This window comes from Miniopterus natalensis, chromosome 4 (assembly GCF_054644295.1).
Source record: "Miniopterus natalensis isolate mMinNat1 chromosome 4, mMinNat1.hap1, whole genome shotgun sequence".
In the NCBI taxonomy this organism is placed as follows: domain Eukaryota; kingdom Metazoa; phylum Chordata; class Mammalia; order Chiroptera; family Miniopteridae; genus Miniopterus; species Miniopterus natalensis.
Genome location: NC_142084.1, coordinates 25753879 through 25775335, shown reverse-complemented (window position 1 = coordinate 25775335; position 21457 = coordinate 25753879). Strand labels below are relative to the sequence as shown.

The 21457-nt window shown below is 56.1% G+C and overlaps 2 protein-coding genes across 6 annotated transcripts in view; one reads left to right on the top strand and one right to left on the bottom strand.

Moving 5' to 3' along the window:
• The first annotated feature begins 835 nt into the window (after positions 1-835).
• On the top strand, positions 836-18044 carry HK3 (hexokinase 3). Of its 4 annotated transcripts, XM_087815946.1 has the most exons (19): positions 836-1367; positions 3997-4118; positions 8152-8329; positions 8539-8693; positions 8777-8896; positions 8989-9084; positions 10156-10255; positions 10337-10520; positions 11016-11171; positions 11325-11558; positions 11905-12200; positions 12311-12450; positions 12531-12650; positions 14948-15043; positions 15216-15315; positions 16874-17057; positions 17157-17312; positions 17479-17712; positions 17799-17943. In XM_087815946.1, the coding sequence occupies exons 1-19, from the start codon at positions 1304-1306 to the stop codon at positions 17941-17943; spliced, it is 2880 nt and encodes a 959-aa protein (XP_087672072.1). In that variant the 5' UTR covers positions 836-1303. The 4 variants fall into 4 exon arrangements, with proteins under 4 accessions (XP_087672072.1, XP_016052623.2, XP_087672073.1 ...); XM_016197137.2 differs by lacking the exon at positions 836-1367 and having other exon boundaries at positions 4011-4118; positions 8167-8329; XM_087815947.1 differs by lacking the exon at positions 836-1367 and having other exon boundaries at positions 4023-4118; positions 8167-8329; positions 17819-18044.
• Positions 18045-19046: 1002 nt separating this feature from the next.
• Positions 19047-21457, bottom strand: part of UNC5A (unc-5 netrin receptor A) — a 54820-nt gene continuing 52409 nt past the window's right edge. For both annotated transcript variants that reach the window (XM_087815945.1, XM_016197138.2), the window contains 6 exons: positions 21137-21305; positions 20749-20982; positions 20468-20617; positions 20223-20387; positions 19453-19631; positions 19047-19212 (listed from right to left, as the gene is read on the bottom strand). In XM_087815945.1, coding sequence (XP_087672071.1) covers positions 19047-19212; positions 19453-19631; positions 20223-20387; positions 20468-20617; positions 20749-20982; positions 21137-21305 — 1063 coding nt within the window. The remainder of the gene's footprint in view (positions 19213-19452; positions 19632-20222; positions 20388-20467; positions 20618-20748; positions 20983-21136; positions 21306-21457) is intronic.

Sequence of the window (21457 nt, the reverse complement as noted above, 5' to 3'; positions counted from 1 at the left end):
CCCAGTGGGGATTGAGCTAGCAACCTTGGCATATGCCCTGACCGGGAATCGAACTGCAATCTCCTGGATCCTAGGTCGATGCTCGACCACTGAGCCATGCCCGGCCCGGCTTGGCTTGCCTCAAGTTTTAAAGTATCTGCCCACCAGTTTTCCTGAAACAAAAATTGGTGCAGTATGTTGTCTTCTACCATGGTGGATGTCTTAGTTCTATTGGGCTGCTATAACAAAATGCCACAGACTGGGTAGCTTATAAACAATTTATTACAGTTCTGGAGCCTGGAAGGCTGAGATCTGGGTGCCTGCATGGTCAGGTGAGGGCCCTCTTCTGGTTGCAGACTTCTGGTTGTGTCCTCACGTGGCGGAAGAAATGAGGATCTTCTGGAGCCTCTCTCATGAGGAGACTAATCCCTTTCATGAGGGCTCCATCATCATGCCCTAATCATTTTCCAAAGGCCCCACCTAATACCATCAACTTGGGCATTACGTTTTCAACATCAGTTTTGGAGGGACACACACATTTCATACCATAGGAGCGAGCACAGTGATGCCCCAAGTTTCTGTGCTGTCAAGAAGACTAGTTCAGGGGAAAACCAACCTGGTGGCCAACAGCTTGACTAGAGCCTGAGACTCCCCTTCCCCTTTCAGTAGAGAAGGCCTATGTTGCAAACCTACTCTCCCCCCTTGGCCTACAGACTAAAGGCTGGACTCCACAGTCTAGCTCCCACCACTCGCACCACGTGGCCCCATCTACATGTATCCTCATTAGGCCCTTGGAGCCGTACTCCATTCCAGGAAGGTGCCTGGTGCTCCATGACGTACATGCTCCTCTTTCTCAAGGACCACCTCTGCCCGAATACCACCATTCCTTCAAGGCTCAGCTTCCTCAACTTGCCCTGCCCACTCGAGGGCAGTTAGTTTCTTCCTCTTCTGTGCTCACATGACCGTTTTACTCGCTAGTACTTACACATTTTGCCAAATTGTCCATTGGATTGCATATTTCCCAGGCTAGGCCCCTTCGTTTTCTTTCCAGGGGTGAGCCACCACTTCAAACTGAGTGTCTGTAAAATGGAAAGAACTCCCAGCATTGCAGAGGGCATGTCCTAGGGCCCTTGACTTAGTTCAGGGCTCCAACTTCCTGCTGTCTTCTTGCTTAACTTTGCACCGTGGCCCTGCCTACCCTGGGCTTCTCTTAGGGCAGACTCAAAAGGAAGTGAATTAGCTGTTGTCTAGTAAGAGGGTGGGACTTGGGGACATTATTACTCTGGTCACTTGTTTCACTTTGGGTACAAACCAAGTCAGTGGGATGCCTCATGTTGAGAGAAAAGAGCTCAGGCCTGAGGAGACTGACCAACTGCTGCTTTCCTTGGGTAAGAGCCTCTGTTTCGTTCCTACCTGCCTCAGCCCCAACCCAACCCTCATCTCTGCTGTTTGGCCCATACTGGAGGAGTGGATGCTGGAAAGACTAAGCCTTTGGTCCTCAGTGGTGGATCCCTCCCCAGCAAACATCTTTGGGATGTCTTTCCAAAGGCAGGCTCATTCCATGTAGCTGGCTCAGCTGAGGGAAGCCAAGAGGCCCACAGTTCTTCAAATGTGTATAGACCCTGGGCTGGGGGCTGGGGATCTAGTGATATGGGAGACATGTCCCTCTTTACAAGGACTCTCAGCTGGAGGAGACAGACATGGACACATTTACTGAGAGGGTAAATGCTAGGGTTTCTTGGGGGAAGTTTCACAGCCCCCCTAGACTGTCATGGAGAAGTGCTGAACAAATGTCAAACAGAAGAGGGAATGAATGAATGACTGAGCCAGCTGGGCCTTGAAAGGAGGGTGAAAGCTCACACTGTGCGTAGCCCTTGACCCTTTCCAAAGGTGATTGCCTCAGTTACCCCATTTTAATCTTTGAAACTGTAATGTATGTGGAACTAACATTCCCATTTGACAGATTTAGAAACTGAGTGGCGGTATGTGTGACTCAGGGAACATTAGTTAGAAACTGATTTCTTGGTTCTCTGAATAAGACCACCTGCCCACCCCCAGTTTTATGTTGGGTGCTGACGGTGCAGAGATGACTCAGACACGGTGGCTCCAGACTCAGGGAACGCTGAGTGGAGGCAGGACAGCAAGACTGGGTGAGGCTTGTCTGTGTATAGCCTGAGTGTGAAGGGAAGTAGTGAGAGGAAGCTTGGTTGGAGGACAGTGTGAGGGGCCTGTAATGCCACAATAAAGATTTTGAACTTTTTTTTCTGCAGTGGAAGCCATCGCAATGTGACAGTTGACTTCCTTAGGGGAGATAGATCTGGGGAATGACATGATAAAATCCATTTTAGCACAGTCATTCTGGTGACTTGTTGAGAGTTGGTGGGGTGGGAAGGTGGACAGACCAGAGCAGGAGAAGGTGGAGGACAGGAGAGTCATGGGCAAAAGTGAGGGGGAAAATGCATGTGGCTCTGATTGTTGAGTTTGAGGAGCCTCTCCAGCATCGATGTCTAATAGACCATTAGAACTTGGGATTTGGCTCAGGACAGGTATATTTAGGAGCCCTTACACAGGAGTTTTCATCAAATCATGGCAATGAGTGAGAGAAAGAGGGAGTGTGGAAAGAAGACCTATCAGAAACCTGTGAGCCCCATTGTCTAAGGGGAGAGGAGAGAAGGGGTTAATGAAGATGATGACAGATTTAGGAAGGGGGCCCAGGGGAAACTGGCTGTTGAAACCAAGGGACAAGAGGATTTTGTAGTGAAGAATAAGCTCTTGGCTTTGCATGCCCGAGAGAGTGGGTACTGAGGTAAAGGCAGTTAGGAGACTATAGGTGACCACACAGAGTGATGGGAGTAGAAGGTGGGAGGGGTGGGACGGCATCTTTCCTGCAGTTTGCTCTTCCAGGAGGAGAGGTGGAATGATTTGGTGGACAGATGCCTTCTGCCCATCTTGGGCCCTCCAATGCCTTTCTTGTTTCCTTCACCCCTGAAGGGCACCCAGATCACTGAAGGCTCCCTTGGGATCCCCCTGGAACAGTAATACTACCTTTAGCCTGAGTGAGCACAACACCTGACATTCCTACAGTGCTTCAGAGTGTGCAAAGGACTCTCAGAATCATTGCGAGCTGAACTTTTTTTCCTGGCCTAGAAGAGGAAATTGAGGTTCATAGAGTTTCCATTCAGCTAATTAAACCTGAAGACACTGAACGAAGTTCTTTTGAGACTGAGTCACTTGGGGCAGTGGCTCTGAGACCCTTTCAACTCTGCACTGCTACCCCTCCCCAAACCCACGCAGGAGCTGAGGTTTAAATTAAAATTCCCAAAGCATCTTCCCAGGTGTTATTCCACGTAATTCTCACAACAACCTCGTACAAGTAGATATTTCCTTCTGTGTTACAGAGGAAGAAACTGAAATTCAAGTAAGTCATAAATGACTTGCCCCAAGTTTGTGCCACTAGTGGGAGCCCTTACTGAAGCATACATCCCCGCCCCCACCCGCCGCCTTCTCCATCTCCAAGAAGAAATCCATGCGCTTCAGCTTGGCACAAAGACCTTCTGTGGTCCAGCCTGCTTGTTGCTACAGCACATCACACCCTTTCTCCCCAAAGCTCTAGCACGTTCCTGAACTCCCAAGCACAGCAGCATGCCCATCTCAACAGATGCCTATGTCCACCCTACTGTGACTGCTGTAGGGCTGTGAGACCCCTGAAGGTGGGGCCCAGATTGGCTTCGTTCTGTACCCCAGCCTGCAGCAGAGCAGGCATCAGGAACCGGTAATGCGAATGAATGACAATGAATGAAAGGCTTTGGAAATATCAGCTCTTGTGTTACACATGCTTCTGGAAACTGACAGCCTTCTGGTTGGCTACTAAGGGATCTCTGATGGTCAGAGGTTCTGAGCTCTGCCCATAACTTCCTTCCTGTCCCCTTCAAAAGGAAGAAAGTTAAGGGTCTGAGTCACAACCTCCTAGGCCTGTAGAGTAAGTGGCTCACCCAGGCTGCCTCTTTCCTCCCAGAGGTGGCCACTCTCAGTTGTGGAACCACATGGCTTCCATTGGTCCTGAACGACTGTGGCAAGGGGAAGGAGCCCCCGGCTGCCCCCAGGAAGGCTTGCCCTGCTCCCCGGACAGCTCTAAGCTGGTAAGTTCAGCACTGGGTTCCTGTCCTGTGCCCACTGAAGGCTGCCAAGAGCAGGATTGACTGAAGATGATGTGGGGCCATGGGATCACATCTATGCAGCCCCTTCCAGTTTTCAGAGCCTTTCATATCTGATCTGGTAACTATCTCCGACGAGGCTTCACACAACTACAAGGTGGGGATTAGCAACTCACTTTACAGCTCAGGAAGAGGGGGCTCAGAGCAGTGATGTGCCTTGGGCTAAGGCCTGACAGGAGCCTGAGCTGAGCTGAGCTGAGGTGTTTCAGCCCCAAATATATTGCTTTGGCCACTTTGCCACATAGGCACCACCTCTCCCCAAGTGGGTTGACAGCCTAGAAAGGACCCTCCCGGGTTTTCTGGTAGAAAGCTGTGTTCTTCAGGCCCTTCCTCTCCCCGCTTGTCTAGTTACCCCTGCCGGCCTCCTGCCCCTCCACAAGGCCATGCAGCCGGGCGCACAGAATCCAGGCTACGGTGCAGCTTACTACATATGCTTCCTGTTAGCTCAGAAGCGAGTCCCTCTTTCTCCTGTCATCTTGACCAAGATTTAGAGCCTTTGCATACCACATCCTTGGGCAGGAAACATTTGTGTAAGTCATTTCACATCCCTTAGTCTCTGTTTCCTCATCAGTAAAATGGGGGGAAAGAAAATCGAGCCTTCCCACCCCTTGGAGGGTTAAGTGAGTTACAGGAGATAATAAAGGACAGAGGAGGCCGTGTGACAGGGTCCTCCAATCGTTTCCTGCAGCTGCTTTAGTTTTCCAGCTTGTTCTAACATCTGCTGGACTTGGCTTGTTACCTAAGCTGTGGGGCACACCCCTCACTGCACCTTCTGCTTCTGCTTCCCGTGTGTCCAGCCCCCGCCCCAGCCCCCGCTGTACCCATGTTCTCTGTGCCCCGCCCGCCGCTGGGCCCAGTGAGCCATGCCACCCTCCACTCGCTTTATGCCCCTGCGTCCTGGGGCTCCTGTGGCCGTCCCACATCTGCCCTGCTGACTCCAGTGCGCACACCTGCAGTTTAGACATTCCCTTTGGCTTTGGGGGACTTCACAGGGATATCATATTTCCCATGGCCTTGGCCCCCACCTCAGCACCGCAGGCTCACCCTCTGCTCCCCTTCTCAGAGTCCCTTCCCCAACCCTCCCCCCAGGTCTCTTTTTGTCACCAGAAGGGCAATAAATCAGCCTCTCCAGGTCGGCCATACCTCATGCTCTGAGGAAAGGAAACCCACGTTTCAGTGAGCATGTCCTATAGGCTGGCCACTACTCCACCCCTTCTCAGTCCTTGCAGAAAAAGTGGGTGCTATTTTTCCTGCTGAATAGAGCAGGAAATCTGCTCAGGGGTGAGGCAATGGGCCCAGACTGACCGACAGTCAAGTTGGTCGAAGGAGCCCACTTTGAAGCTGTATTGGATTCAGCCTCTCTTGTGCTTAGCTTTTCGCGCTCTTGGCTGAGGTATCTCCCTATTCTTCCCCAGGGGAGGTTGTGGGGGAGACTCCAGTAGCTTCTCTTGGCTGCTGCACACCCACCAGAGTCGGCCAGGGACGCCCTCCCGTCTTTCTCCTGGTTTCTGCCATCTCCTTCTCACTCCTTTTGCACCTTTCACTGGACCCAGGACGAAAAGGAAGAAAAAACATCCATCTGCCCAAGCCATCAACTCCGTAATTCTGTTATCATTAAGCAATAAAAACACACCCCTCACACCTGAGCAGCACTTTACACTCTCACATACATGATCCCCTTTAATTCCTATGCCCCCACAACCTCTCAGCCAAGGAATCCTTCCAGAGCACCTCCAGCCCCCATGCAGCTGTGACTAAGATGGCCCTGGCCCTGGAGGCATGGGGGGGGGGGGGCACTGCTGAGTATAATTATTCTTTGGGTTTTGCATAAGAGGTGACTTGTTATCTCAGAGAGAAGTTTGACTTGCCTGGCAACACTCAGATGTAAGTTTGCTCACCCCAGGTCCTATGGGGTTTCGTCACTGCAACTTTCATCAGCTTTGGGGTCTTTTCAGAAATTGCTAGTTTTTATAAGGCTCCACATTTATGTAGAAATAATCTCTGCAGTCAGACAAATCTGGGTTCAAATCCCACCCTGCACCTTAATAGTGCTTGGCTTAGGCAGATGACTGTCCTTGTCTGAGCCTCAGTGTTCTCATTTGTAACGGGAATAACCCCTCTGAGCATTCCTGGCTGCTGTAGGCATCTGCTGTAACATAAACACGCCAGTGAACACCTGGCACTCCTGTGAGGGTCATTTGTCCCCTTAGGGTTCTGTCTCTCATCACTTCCTAAAGCGAGGGGTGGGACAGAGTCATCCCATCTCCCTCAGTGGGCAGCTTCTCTTCCCAGTCTCTCCCAGCCTCCTTACCTAGGTGTCCCAGCGGTTACTTTACAAATACAGGTCCAGTTTGGGGCAGCAGGTTACAGGAATGGAATTCCTGTGCAACAGGAGGTGGGGGCCTGGGAAAGGCTAAGCCCAGGAGAACGGGGTCACCGGCTGGGACCCTCCAATAAACCCAGGGAGGCTGCTGGGCCTCTGAAGGACGGGCCAGAAGGTTGTCCGGAGGAGGTTTCCATGTAGAGGGGAGGTCTCAGGGCCCTTTTTAAGCTCCCCCCAGTGGGCTTCTGGTGGAGAAGAACCCAGAGTGTTCTGTCCTCTGTTTTCCCTGCCTACTCACCCCTCCTTTCTCTCGGATCTGCTCCTGGCCCAGCCTTCCCCTAAATTCATCCCCTCGCACTGCAGAAAATCCCTTTATGTTCTTTCTCCAGATTTTCCAATGGCTTGTTTCCTTCCTTCATGTAGGTCACCTCCACAGGAAGGCCTTTCCCGACCAATGTCCAAAAATACCTCTACCTCCCTGGTCACTCTTGACTTGCTTTAAAAAAAAAAAAAAGCTCCCATTACTACCAGGCCATCTTATCGGTTTATTTGCTTATTTTCTGTCCCTACACTGGAGTCTGAGCTCCACAAGGGCAGCCTCAGCTGGCGACGCAGCATTCGGTGCTTAGAATGGCGCTGGGCGCGCAGGTGGGCCTCACCCAGGGTCTGCGGGAGGGATGGCCCACTGAGGGGAGGGCTGTCCTCCGAAGCAGGGCCTCCAAACTCTTCTCACCACCTCACCTTCAGACTCCCGTCATATTTTCCTGACTTCTACCCTCTTACCTCAGTTTCGCTCCAGTCACACGCTGATGTTTGGCTTGGCAGGTTTTGAGGCATCACGTGACCTCTCCCTACCTGTCCTGCTCCTCTAAGGGAGCTTTCCCAGGTGTGACATAGCCCCAGGCCCGCAAGGGTTCTGGGCTGGGAAAGCCTTGGGGGAGGACTCACAGGTCCTAGGACCACCACCAAGCCTCAGAGCACACCTGTGTGAACACACTGGGCTCCCAGACAGATCTCCCCTTATGGAGGCCCAGCGCCCCCCCAGCTTCAGCACTGGTCTATTGGACAGAGAGGGACAGACAATGAGGGCTGGGCTTGCTCAGGCTCCAGAATCAAGTGGACCTGGAGAGGGAAACATCTGAACTTGGAGTTTGTTCATGCATGTGCTCATTCATTTGCTCCTTCAATGACAACTCGCTGAGCAGCTTGCTCAGGGTACTGGGGACCCAGAGCACATCAGTCTTGGTGTGACGGGAGAAAGGCCTTGCCAAACCCTGAATTCAAAGAAGTAGAAAGGGCTGGGGGGTAGTGAGCTGAGGAGCCACGAAGGGATGGAGCAGGAGGAAGTGTGTGGGGGAGTCTTTCCTCTAGAATGGAGCCGTCTGAGGGCATAGGATCTGGGTGCAGGCTGTAAGTGGCCAGAGAGCCAGAGTGTGGGAAAAGGTGAGGTGAGGGGCTGGGTGGTACTGGGGAGACCAGCAAGGCTCAGAAAGGGCTCAGGCCAGCCCTTTGGAAGCAGAGGAAGGGATGCTGGTCTGGACAGGTGAGAGGGGGTATGAGCTGGGCAGGGCAGGCCTGTCCTGGTTGGAGTCGGGGAACTTGGCTAGGCCAGCAGGGCTCCTGTCCAGACGTCAGCCTGTTTTTCTCCAGGTACAGGAGTGCCTGAACCAATTCAAGGTGACGGGCACACAGTTGCAGCAGATCCAAGCCAGCCTTCTGGGCTCCATGGAGCAGGCACTGAGGGGCCAGGTCAGCCCTGCCCCTGTAGTCCGGATGCTGCCCACATATGTGGGGTCCATCCCACATGGCACTGGTGGGTGACATAGACTAAGATGGGTGGCCAGGTCTGGGGGGAGGGCTGTAATCTGGGGAGGGGGAAGTTTCTTATCCCTGTCCCTATCTCTAAGTTTCCCATTTCTAAATTCCCTTGACAAGACTTTGCAGGCCTTGGGCATGTTTCTGGGAGGCAGAGGGCTTGATATCAACAACTGCATGCCTCTCTGTGACCTGCTTATCCCTCAGAGCAAGGAGATTTCTTGGTGCTGGAGCTGGGAGCCACAGAGGCTTCATTGCGTGTTCTGTGGGTGACCCTGACGGGCATTGAGGGGCACCGGATTGAGCCACGGAGCCAGGAGTTTTTGATCCCCCAAGAGGTGATGCTGGGTCCTGGTCAGCAGGTGAGGGCTCACTGCCCAGGCTCTGGGACCACAGGTGGCTGGGGCTCCGGTGGGCAGAGCTGAGCCCCTCACGTGTCCCACAGCTCTTTGACTTTGCTGCTTGCTGCCTGTCTGAATTTCTGGATGCGCACCCTGTGGGCAACGAGGGCCTGCAGCTTGGGTTCAACTTCTCCTTCCCTTGTCACCAGACGGGCCTAGATAGGGTGAGAAGAGGCAGAGTGGCTATGGGCCTGGTGGGGGGAGGGGCTGCAGCCCCATGAAGACTGTTGGAGTGACCCCACTTTTCTGCTCCCAGAGTACCCTCATTTCCTGGACCAAAGGTTTTAAGTGCAGTGGTGTGGAAGGCCAGGATGTGGTCCAGTTGCTTCGAGATGCCATCAAGAGGCAGGGGGTGAGTGAAGGCAAAAGGGATGGGATGCCGATGTGGCCTGCCAATGCTTCTGGGAGGGCCTCCTCCCCTCCCTTCCCCTCTCCCTCTTTTCATTTTAAAAATATGTTTTTATTGATTTTAGAGAGAGAGGAAGGGAAAGGAAGAGAGAGATGGAAACATCAATGATGAGAGAGTCACTGATTGGCTGCCTCCTACATGCTCCCTACTGGGGATTGAGCCTACAACCCGGGCATGTGCCCTGACTGGGAATTGTACCAGTGACCTCTTGGTTCATGGATCAATATTCAACCACTGAGCCACACCAGCTGGCTGGGAGAGCCTGCTTTTCTTTCCTGCTTATATCCTTTATCCAGTTTAACCCTGGGATAAATGCTGCTACTATTTCCATTTTCTAAGTAAGAGACTGAGGCCAAGAAAGGTCATATCAATGCTTAGGACCATGGGGGGGGGGAAACAAAGATGAAAAGCATTGACCCTGTCCTCATTCCAATAAAAGATTGTCCCCGTTAGGAGGTGGTTCTGATGACTCTGGGAGCACTGGAGAGGGCCCATTGTGACTTGAGCAGGGACTTGAAGGAGGAGTTTCCCAGATGCATAAGCTGGGGCTGGGGAAGATCTAGCTTCAGAGAAGGGCATATGGAAAATTCTGGTTGCCTGAGGAGGCCAATCTGTCTGGATTAATGGTCGTCATGCTGTGTGAGTGGCTGGAAGTCAGGGCTGGGAGGAAGGGCTTGAGGAGTCAGGCCAGGATGAGGGTGAGCCAGCAAGGGGCCTCCAGTGCAGTCTTCAAGGCGCCACACTGGCTCACTCTGGTCCTGGTCCTGTGGGGGCCACTGGTGTTCTGGAGAGGATGGCTGAGGTTGGGAGCCACAGAGACCCCAGGGCCTGAGTTGGGGGTGGAGTAGCCAAAAGAGTGGGGGATGGGAGGAACCTCCCTAGAGGGCCTAGAGTGTCTGTGACACAGATGTGTGGGGCATGTGGGCATGTTTCATGGACTCTGGGTGTCTCCATCAAAGACAGGGCCCCAGCCCGGCCCAACCCCCAGGTTTCCCTGCTCCGCCCTCTGTCTAGACCTACAGCATTAATGTGGTTGCCGTGGTGAATGACACAGTGGGCACCATGATGGGCTGCGAGCCTGGGACTGAGCCATGTGAGGTCGGGCTCATTGTAGGTGAGCCATGGGCCATTTGTGGCGGTGGGTGGGAGGCACGGTTGCTTGGTGGGCAGGCCCTGATGGGATTGTCTCTGCCAGACACTGGTACCAATGCGTGTTACATGGAGGAGGCGCGGCACGTGGCGGCGCTGGATGAGGACCGGGGCCGCGTCTGCGTCAGCATTGAATGGGGCTCCTTCGGTGATGATGCGGCCCTTGGGCCAGTGCTGACCACATTCGACCACATCCTGGACCAGGAGTCCCTGAATCCCGGTGCCCAGAGGTGGCCTGACCTTCTGCTCTAGGCCCTTTACTGCTCTTCTCTCCACCCCCTCAGCTGTCCCTGTGCTCCAGCCCTTAGGGCCCAGCCTCTCCCTCTCAGCAGCTCCAGGTTGCTCCCTCGGGGGCCCTGGCCAGGCTCAAAGAAGGAAGGGCTCAAGGTTCTAGAACTCAGAGTTTTCAACCCTTGGCCCTCCCTTATTCCTGACTCTGGCTAGCCCTGACAGGAGTTGGAGATTGGGGGTAGCTGAGCAAAGTGTCCCCACCCTCCCCTTTGGGTCCTGTCACCCTCCAGAAGCCCTCTAAACCTAACCTAAGCTGGAGGTGGCAGTGAGGTCTGGGTAAACACCCACCTGTCTCCTAGGAGACCATTGGCTTCTGGAACCTCCAGTCTGGGGACCCCAAAGAAAATGACCCCTCCTTGAGGGCTCTTGCAGTTGGGCCCATGTGGGCCAAGGGCTTAGGAAAGCCTCTGTCCAGCCACCCTTCCGTCCGGCAGGTTTGAGAAGATGATTGGCGGCCTGTACCTGGGTGAGCTGGTGCGGCAGGTGCTGGCTCACCTGGCCCAGCAAGGGACCCTCTTTGGCGGCTGCACCTCCCCTGCCCTGCTGAGCCGAGGGTGCATCTTGCTGGAGCATGTGGCTCAGATGGAGGAGTGAGTGTGGGAAGATAGTGGGATTAGACAACGGGATTCTCCGCTAGGGAGAGGGAGGGTGCTCTGTCCCCCAGGGAGCCGTGGGGCTTTGGGGAAAGGGGGACAGGGAGCATCTGCGATACTTGAGCCTCATAGCAGCACCCTGTTCCCCAGCCCCTCGGCTGGGACAGCCCGTGTGCACGCTATCCTGCAGGACTTGGGCCTGAACCCGGGGGCCTCAGACTCGGAGCTGGTGCAGCACGTGTGCGTGGCCGTGTGCGCGCGAGCTGCCCGGCTCTGCGCTGCTGCCCTGGCGGCCGTCCTCACGCGCCTCCAGCACAGCCGGGAGCAGCAGACGCTTCGTATCGCTGTGGCCATTGGAGGCCGAGTGTTTGAGCGACACCCCAGGTATTGGGAAAACACAGATCCTGCGTAAGCAGGTAGCAGGAACACGTGTGTGTGAGACGCACCCAAAGGGCACTCTGGTACCGTGGCTGCAGGGCAGTGGGTACAAATGTCACCCAAGCAGAGTGAGGCCAAAGGGAGGCTGGGGGCCAGAAGAGGTTAGAGGAGAGAAAAGATGCTTCTCCTTGGGTGTGCAAGGGAGGGGTCTCCAGGGGCACTGGGCATGTAGTTGGTGCACAGATAAATTCAGAATTGAACTGATTTGAAATGATGGGGACTAGGCTTCAGTAACCCGTGGGGGTCAGGGCCTGGTGCCAAGCCAGGGTGCGCCTCCCATGTGTCTGCATAGGTTCCTCAGCATCCTGCAGGAGACAGTGAAGCTCCTGGTCCCTGAATGTGATGTTTCCTTCATCCCTTCTGTGGACGGGGGCGGCCGGGGTGTGGCAATGGTGACCGCTGTGGCTGCCCGCCTGGCTGCCCACCGGTGCCTACTAGAGGAGACCCTGGCACCCTTCCGGTTGAACCGTGAGCAGCTGGCAATGGTGCAGGCGCAGATGCGGGAGGCCATGGCCAAGGGGCTCCGAGGGGAGGCCTCCTCCCTCCGGATGCTGCCCACTTACGTCCGGGCCACTCCTGATGGCAGTGGTGAGGACCTGGCTTGAGTGTGTGGCTGGGATGTGGGCTCCTGGGGCTCACAGTGTGTGCTGGGGTGAAGCCACCACTCTGTCCTGACACTGAGGGTTTCTGCCCCACAGAGCGGGGTAACTTCCTGGCACTGGACCTAGGGGGCACCAACTTCCGAGTCCTCCTGGTACATGTGGCCACAGAAGATGTGCAGATCACCAGCCAGATCTATTCCATCCCTGAGTGTGTGGCTCAGGGATCTGGACAGCAGGTACCCACAACCTGGGGCTGAGTCAGGGGCAGGGGAGCGCCAGGTGCCCCCGCCACCTGCTGACTTGCCCCGCCCCTCAGCTCTTTGACCACATCGTGGACTGCATCCTGGACTTCCAGCAGAAGCAGGGCCTGAGCGGGCAGAGCCTCCCCCTGGGTTTCACCTTCTCCTTCCCCTGCAGGCAGCTTGGCCTGGACCAGGTGAGAGAGGGGGGGCTGGGAGAAGCCATCCCCAGGGGCTTTCCACCCACATGCCCTTCATGGAGTCACAGGAGGCTGGGGCGAGGCTTCAGGTGCCCTGGACTGGGGGAGGGGCAGGCGGAGGTACCGCTAGGCTGAGCCTGCACTCAGTTTCCCTAAATGTAATGTGTCCGAATGGATGGATGTGGTCAAGTGGCCTGGAATCCAGGGTCATGAAGAGGGAGATGGAGAAGGGCACGGTATCCCTGGGGGCTGCCAATAAGCAGGAGAGTGGAGCCAGGTTCAGGTCTGGGCACTGGGGAGCAGTGTAGGCCCAGATCTGGGCTCACCCAAGCACTTGTGTTCTGGCCAAGGGAGCCTCGGGGAGCAGCATTTGCTCCAGTCGCTCGAAGGGGCTGTGCTCACACAGGTTCTTTGCCCTCTCTCCCCTTCCCAACCTTGCCAGTGTCCCTCTCAGTGCCTGGCTGGGGTTGGGCCCCTAACTGGGGAGGCAGAGCAACAGGCACTCGGCACACCCCTCCACGTGTCCTTCAACAAGAGCACTAGACTTTTCGGGCACACACCTGAAGCCTGTCATGGAAACAGCTCTTTCTGGACCTCTGGTCCAAGTTCCCAGGAGTACTGTCCTCAGCACCCCCAACTTCTGCTGAAAAACTGCTATGATGAGGGACGCACTGTCCCTGAAGGTGCCCACTGTGTTCTTCCCATACCTCTGCCTCCTGGGCTCCAACCAGCCCTGTGCGGCTGTTGCCCTCTGCCCCAGCTCTGACCTCCCAGATGCGCGTCCCTGCCCTCTGCCTTCCTCTACCCCTCATACTCCACAGCATCTCTGCTGGTCCCCTCTCTCCAGGCCTAGCAGCTTGTTTGTTTTGATTGTTTCTTGTAAGGTGTGAGAAGCAGGTGGGACTCAAGATGCAAAATCACACATGCAAGAAACACTATCCTATTGATCTTCTATCAGTGAATTAAGTTTCTGTGTTGAGCCCACATTCTTCGGAGTGGTGAAAACTTGATGTTGATCAATTCAGAGGCCCCCTTCCCCAGGTAGCCCTCCCCACCCTCCGCTGCACAGCGATCGCGCTTTGGTGTAAAGAATGTGCAGACACAAAGGGGAAACTCTTGGGGAGACGCCCAGGCCTCCACCATCCGGACTTTGCCACGTCCTCTCCTGGGTCTTGACACCTCCTTGGGCAGAGGCCGCCTCTGCCCTCAGACCACCCAAATCCCTTGTCTCTTTTCCTCCCCCGAAAGGGTGGGCCCAGGGTGGAGGGCATGGAATGCCTTTCTCCAGAAGCTATCCGAAACCTGCCTGTGACTGCCGCACCTCCCCTTCCCCAGGCCAGGGGTTCTTTGTCTCGTCCTGGAGCAGGGAAGCTTTGCTATTTCCCACGATTTGGTCTTCCCCAAACTGCCTTCTCTCTCATTTGCTCTCTCACTCTTTCTGGTTTCTGTTTTTGGGACAGTGAGCACAGAGCACCCTAGATGTGGTCACATAGGAAAAGTGATAAAACAGAATATTACTGGGGGAAATGTTGGTTAGTACTTCTAAAGTCTCCTGCCCTAGAGATTTTCTGACCTGCTCTCCATGCTTCTATTTGTGGGGAGCAGTCATTTTCTCCTGTCGGCGGTGGACTAATTCCCCTGCCCCTCGCGCAGAGGAAGCACACCAAGGAAAGTACAGTCAAGCCCCCGCCGCTAAGTTCACAATTTAAGGCCAATTTCTCACAAGTAAGGTGCATCTGTCTTGTCCCCTCATGTCCTGCCCAGGTGTCTGGGTTCTGGCTTTTCTATTTGTCCTTCACTTACATCTGGAACACACGAGTGCCTTTCCCTTGACACGGCTCTGTCCCAGCTCCGAGAATTCCTTCTCTCAAGCGACCCTGGGTAGTTCTTTTTGGAAGAACAGAATCTGCTGTCATGTGGACCCCCTGAGCCTTCTCCGTTCTCACATACAGCACTTTTTTGACCAGCTCCATTCCTTCCTAACCTAATTACAAAGGGCCGTTCCTTCTGGGCAACTGTCTTAAAATGGCCACACCCTGAGACCATCTGAGCATTCTGGTACTAATCTAGAAGACATAGGCTGAACAGTTATGAATAGGTTTCTTCACACTGGAAGGCTTCTGAGGAGTCGGCAGGGGGCAGAGGGCAAGGCCCTCAACTGTGTGACAGAGTGGGCCTGGGATCCTGCTTATGGAGGGGGGACATTGTATGCTTGAGGGGATGCAGGCTTTGGGGAGGCCAAGTGAGATTCCAAGGGGCCTCCAGCTTCCTGCCCTGCCTTGGTCCCACCCCAGGGCATCCTCCTGAACTGGACAAAGGGTTTCAGTGCATCAGGCTGTGAGGGCCAAGATGTTGTGCGTCTGCTGCGGGAAGCTCTTGGGCGCAGACAGGTAAGGAGTGTGCCTCCAGGGGGGCTTTGGGACTGAGGCAGGCCTTTAAGGGGAGCAAAGGGCCTCTCACTTCTTAAGAGGAGGACCCTCTGCAGGAGAGACCTCTGGGTCCAGCACTGGTTGCCGTGACGACCATGTTGCCCAGCAACTAACATCATCCTCTTGTGTGCAGGCAATGGAGCTGAATGTTGTTGCCATTGTCAATGACACAGTGGGAACCATGATGTCCTGTGGCTATAAGGACCCCCATTGTGAGGTCGGCCTTATCGTTGGTGAGAGAGTCCTGCTCTTTTGTGCCCCTACTGCCTGATGCTAACTGGATGTTTCTCTGGCCTTGGGGGTGTGGGATCATTCCCATCTGACCCAATGGGCCCCTGGAACACTCTATTGGGCTAAGAGTCTGGAGCTGGGGTGTCTAGCCAAGCTCAGCTGCTGGCTCATTGCTCTCTGAGCCTCAGTTTGCCCTTCTATTAGATGAATCAGCTTTGGCATCATATAGATTTGGGTGGGAATACTGGCTCTGTCACTTCCACCTGTACAGCCTTGGGCAGGTCACCAGCACATCAGTTTCCTCATCTCTAAGATGGAGATAATAACACGTGTCCTGAGGCAAAGAGTGGCACAGTGCCTGGCTCATGGTACTCTCAGTGCTTGGGGCTGGGTGGGGCTGGGAGTTGACAGAGAATGAGCTGTGAGGGTCCTTCAGGTTATCCAAGATTCTGAGTCTTTATTAAACATCTGTCCTGTGGCCAGCTGGGGGCTTGGTGAAGGGGCAGGAAAATACATAAAGAAGAGGGGAAACACGTGCCTTCTCAGAACTGACCGTTTAGCAGGGGTTAAGCCAAGAATAGCATGTGGCAATCAGAGAGATCTGAATCTGAATCTGTAGCCAGGGCGACAGGCTGAGCTCAGAAAGGAAGGGGTCCCGCAATGAGTGGGACTTGCAATGAAAGCCTTAAAAGAAGAAGGGATCTGGCTAGGTGGAGGAGGGCTCCCACAGGTCCTCAGGCATCAGTCTCTTAAAGCACGAGGTGCATGATAGCCTCTCATGGGACCGGGAGCTTCTTGAAGATAGAGCCTGGCATGGGGAGGTGCTCAGAGAGGTATGCCCAGGTTGCCATGGGAATAAACCACTGGATGGAGGAAGTCCAGGTGGGGCTGACAAAAGGTCCCCCTGCCTAGAGCTGACCGTGTGTTGGGGATAGGAAGGGGATGCCTCTGCCCTCTGCCTGGAATACTGTTCCTTTCTGTGCTTCTTGGCTTCAAGGCCAAATCCCAATGTCGCTTCTTCTCTGTAGCCTTTCCTGGCCCTCTAGGCAGGACGATTCATTGGGACTCCTTGATTTGGGCACATACAGGCAGTATCTGAGTTGGCTGCTCATTGCCCTGCCTCTGGCCACTGTGGGCTCCTCTTGTCTGACTCCTGTCTACATGGGTAGCTCTTGGCCCAGCACCTGATAGTCTGATTAAAGACCCAAAGACCAGTCTGGGGAGTTTAGGCCTCTCTCCTGCAGGCAATGGGGGGCTGTTACACATCTCCCAGGGGAATGACATGGCTGGTGGCATCTTTAGGAGTGCCTGGGGTAGCATGAGAGATGCACTGATGGTGGTGCTGGTAGGGGAAGTGGTGGTGGCCCGGAGGGCTTGGTGCTGGCAGAATCTGCAGAAGGAATGTCGGAAAAGAAGACCAGGACCTGGGGCAGGGCATGAATGTGCGGAGATGGAGAGGTAAAAAGTAAGCCGGAATTTTGCCATCTCAGTGCAGGAAAGGCTCAGAGGGGTCTTGTCTGATTTATTAAATGGCTCCCACTTCATCTGGCCTTTCTGCAGGAACTGGCACCAATGCCTGCTACATGGAGGAGCTCCGGAATGTGGAGGGAGTGGCTGGGGACACAGGCCACATGTGCATCAACATGGAGTGGGGTGCTTTTGGGGATGATGGGTCTCTGGATATGCTCAGCACCTGCTTCGATGCAAGTGTGGACCAGGCGACCATCAACCCTGGCAAACAGAGGTGTGGGCCGGGCCGGGCAGGGGTGGCTGGTGGTGACTTCCACTGGTGATAGTAGTTGGTGGGATCTCCTACCCTGTGGGCACACACACTTTCATGCAGGTTTGAGAAGATGATCAGTGGCATGTACCTGGGGGAGATCGTCCGCCACGTCCTCTTGCATTTGACCAGCCTTGGAGTTCTCTTCCGGGGTCAGCTGTCCCAGTGCCTTCAGACCAGGGACATTTTTAAGACCAAGTTTCTGTCTGAGATTGAAAGGTGCTGAGACCTGCATTACCTCCTCCCACTTCTCAAAGGGTCTTTCTGTTCACTTTGGGTGGAATGCTCGTAGGAGGGAGATTCACCCTGGAGGATGGTGGTCATAGAGACGGGGGAGCTAATGCCGGACCCTACCTCTCTGTGCTCTATTCCTTCTTGTCCCCAGTGACAGCCTGGCTCTGAGACAGGTCCGAGCCATCCTTGAGGATCTGGGGCTGTCCCTGACCTCGGATGATGCCCTGATGGTCCTGGAGGTGTGCCAGGCCGTGTCCCAGCGGGCGGCCCAGCTCTGCGGAGCGGGTGTGGCTGCAGTGGTGGAGAAGATCCGTGAGAACCGGGGCCTGGAAGAGCTGACTGTGTCTGTGGGAGTGGATGGGACTCTCTACAAGCTGCACCCCCAGTGAGTCTGGGTGCCAGGCTAGGTGGGAGACATGGCCAAATAGGGCCTGGCTGGCCTGGGCTCACCTCAGCCCTTCCCCTTCACAGCTTCTCTCGCCTGGTGGCAGCCACTGTGCAAGAGCTGGCCCCTCGCTGTGTGGTCACCTTCCTGCAGTCAGAGGATGGGTCGGGCAAAGGTGCAGCCCTGGTCACTGCTGTTGCCTGCCGCCTGGCCCAGCTGGCCCATGTCTGAAGACGTCTCCAGGAACCAGCTGTGCTGGACTAGGGCCAGGGACCCAGTTGTCCCCCAGCCAGGCCCAGCCACCCAGGACTCTCAGAACAGCCTGCATGTGACCCCTCTGTGGCCACTGGCCTCAACCTCTGGCTTCCCCGAGAGAAGCAGCACTCGGGTTAGCAATATATATATAATTTATTTACATTCACGTCCGCTAAAATCCCTACGCGCCCCGGCAGCTGGGCAAGGCTGTGTACATAAGGCCAAGTGTAAGTGCGTGAATGCACTTAAGACAGAGTCAGGGCACGAGCTTCACACGACAGGCCCAGGAGCGGGCACGCCACGGCACGCACACTCGCCATTGACCAGCCCAGGACTCCCGTTGCATATTCACACGCCCCATCTGGGCAGGCTCCTCCTGGCTGGGGGAAGGGGGGATCATGGAGGAGCCTTTGGGTGTCCCTGGGTGGGTGGGAGAAGGGCAGCATGTGAGAGGCAGATGTGGACTGATACCGGGCGTGAGAGATGTGAGTGGCCTCCAGGTGTACAGCATGAGATGTGTGTGCGGGGGAGGGTGGAAGCTGGTGAGATGACACACGAGACATGCGTGGGCACATGCCTGTGTGGGGGTCGTGTGCCTGAATCCAGGGCCGCCCCCCCATCCGGCTGTGGCCCTCAGTCCCACAGGCTTGGAGCCAGGCCCATCAGACGTGCCCCTACCTGGCAGGCACAGAAATGTTTGCATAAGGTCCAGCTCAGGCAGGAGCTCCAGGGCCACATCCCTAGCCCAGCGTGTGCGCGCATGCCGCGTGTGTGCGGCCCCCGGCCAGAGGCAGGGGGAGAGGTAGCACCACACACATACACACACACAGATGGGCGGGGCCTGGTCTGGCTTTCGGCCCTCAGGGCAGGTGGCAGTGCCAAGCCTGGCCTGGCAGGCCACGGAGGGGTGGGAGCGTGGGCAGGGTCTGAAGGGCCAGTGTGAAGGGACAGTGTCCACCAGGAGGGGGCCTGTCCAGGCAGCTCCCCTGGGTGTGGGGGAGGGGCCCCATCAGGCTTCTGCCTGTCCCTGGTGGGTCCCAAAGCTGGTGAGAGTGTAGGTGTTGGGGGCCTGGCTGGCCTCAGCATTCAGCCTCCGACACTGTGAAGAGGCCACCGTCTGGCTGGCCCAGTCCTGCCACTGCTGTCGCCAGCTGGCTGAGGTTGCCGTTGGGGAAGTGCCTTGCCTCCCACAGGTTGAGGATCATGGCTGTGGGGCTGGGCTTGGAGGCAAAGAAGCTGAGATGGCTGTGGACGGGAGGGGAGGAAGGGAGTCCATTAGTAGCCTGGCTTCACCCCGGGCTACTGCCTCCTGCCACCCAGCCCACCTAAAGGCAGGGCATCCCCTCTGTCATGCATACTCGATGCCCTGGCTGCTGGTAGATGGGGCATAGGCTCCATAGAGTGTCCTGTCCACCCCACCCTTCCTACCCTGCCAGTCTGGACTGCAGGTGCTTTGCAATCCCTCCCTGCCCATCTCCCATGCACCTGTCCAGGTGGAGTTTCTGGGCCAGAGTCCGCCAGTCGGCACCCCGGCTACAGGGTGGGTCCAGGCTGGTAATGATCTTCTGCCGAATGAGGAAGGGGATCTTGAAGGCACTGGGGCCCACTAGGGCTGGGACCCCCCCTTCACTCTCCAGAGCCAGCAGCTCAGTGAATCTTGTGTCCTGGTGGTGCAAAGAGGTGAAGGTGTTGTTAGAACTTTCCCTGGCCCAGGCCCACTGAAACCTCCTGCTGGGGGAGTGCCCACACCACCCCAGAGCATGGTGCCACATGAGCACTGGGGCTTCCTGGGCATCCCCTCACTGGGGCTCAGCTGTAGTGACCTGTCCAAAGTCACACAGCCAGTGAGCAGTGGAGCCATCTGGCCTCACTCCCCTCCTTCCCACCGGCCTTCCCCAGTCACCCCTGCCCAGAGTCTGCTGAACACTCAGGACTCACTGTGCTCCTCTCACCGCCTGTGTCCTTGAACTCAGTGCCCGTTGCCAGAAATGCTGCCCTTCCCGTGGTGCTGCCTAACTCTTACTGATCCTTCGAAGCCCAGGACGCTCCACCCCTCCTCTCCTGCTGCTCCCACATCCTCTTCAGTCCCTTCCCAAGTCCCACTGCATCTGTCTGCATCTGCCTGTCTGCACTTACACCTCTCCTTGGAGACTCAGAGGAAAAGGCCAAGTGGTTTCTGGTTTCTAGGAGGAGGTATCAGGGTAGGCCGGGTGTGTGGCGCACATTAGGGCAGTGCTGATGCCCTCCCTGCCCACCTTGGTGATATTGAAGTTGATGTTGAAGCTCTGCCCGTCACCCTCCACCTGCCACACCCACACCTTGCAGGCCAGGTCACTGGTGCTGGGGCTGACACGCTCCAAGGTGAAGGTGCAGTGCAGGTACTGCTGTGTGCCGTTCCAGATGTGATAAAAGGGGATCTCCTGGGGGGGATGCAGAGGGGCAGCGTCAGGTGTGCTCGGTGTCTGGTGGGCCCAGCTCCAGGCACCTTGAGCACCCTCACCTGATAGCTGACGAGGAGCTTGCTCTTCCACAGGGAGCTGGGCACGTCGTGGATAGACAGGCGCAGGTTGTGGTAACTGTCCTTCAAGTGTAGGACTCGAGGCTCCTGGATCAGCTGTCCTCCCAGCTGCTTCTCCAGCTGCACCACCTCCTGCAGTGCCCCAGGTGGTCAGCCGAGCCTGGGGGTGGGGAGAGCCCCCTACACCTTCCCGAGGGCCAGGGGCCCTCCGCCCTCAGTGCCAGGCATGCCACCTCCCTGCGGCAGGTGGGGTTGGGCAATACCTTGAGTGCATCTCGGGTGTCCTGCAGGCAATAGACTCGGATGTTGTATTCCAGGGAGGTGCAGGCCACGGGGGCAAACAGAAGCAGCTTGAGGCGCTTGGCAGCGGCCACACTGAGGGCCTCTCCCACCAGGGCAAAGCGGCCCAGCTGCTCCGTGAAGATGTAGCAGGTGCTGGCCTCCAGCTGGCAGTAGTAGAGGTGGGAGGGTGCCTCCTCACCCAGGTGCAGCACGTCCTGTGGGGAGGTCCAAATGGATCAACTCATGGCCAAGTGCAGCTCCGAGGGGTGGCCAGAGACTGGGGACAGGGACTTGGATCAAGGGCCAGGTGGGAAGCTGGGCTCCACTGGGGGTCTGTGTTGGCTCCCTGGGGTGGGCAGTGAGGCTCACCTCCCAAGTGCCCTCGCAGGACTGCTTTTTGAGGCGCAGGCTCCAGCTCTCAGGGCTAGGCTCCCCGCAGTGGTCCATGGCAAGGATGACAGGCCGGGTGAGCAGGACTCCGGGGGGCCCGCAGCTAACGATGGGACTCAGCAGGGTCTGACAGCCGGCTAGGGGCAACCTCAAGTGGGGAAATATGGGTGGGGAGGGAAAGGCATCAATGGGCCATCCTGGAACCGGGCAGGATGGGGCAGGGCAGCGGCATCCAGGGTCGGGAGCAGAGCTGGGTTGAGCTTAGGGGCAGCTCTTCCCCAGGCCCCCCTCAGGCCAGAC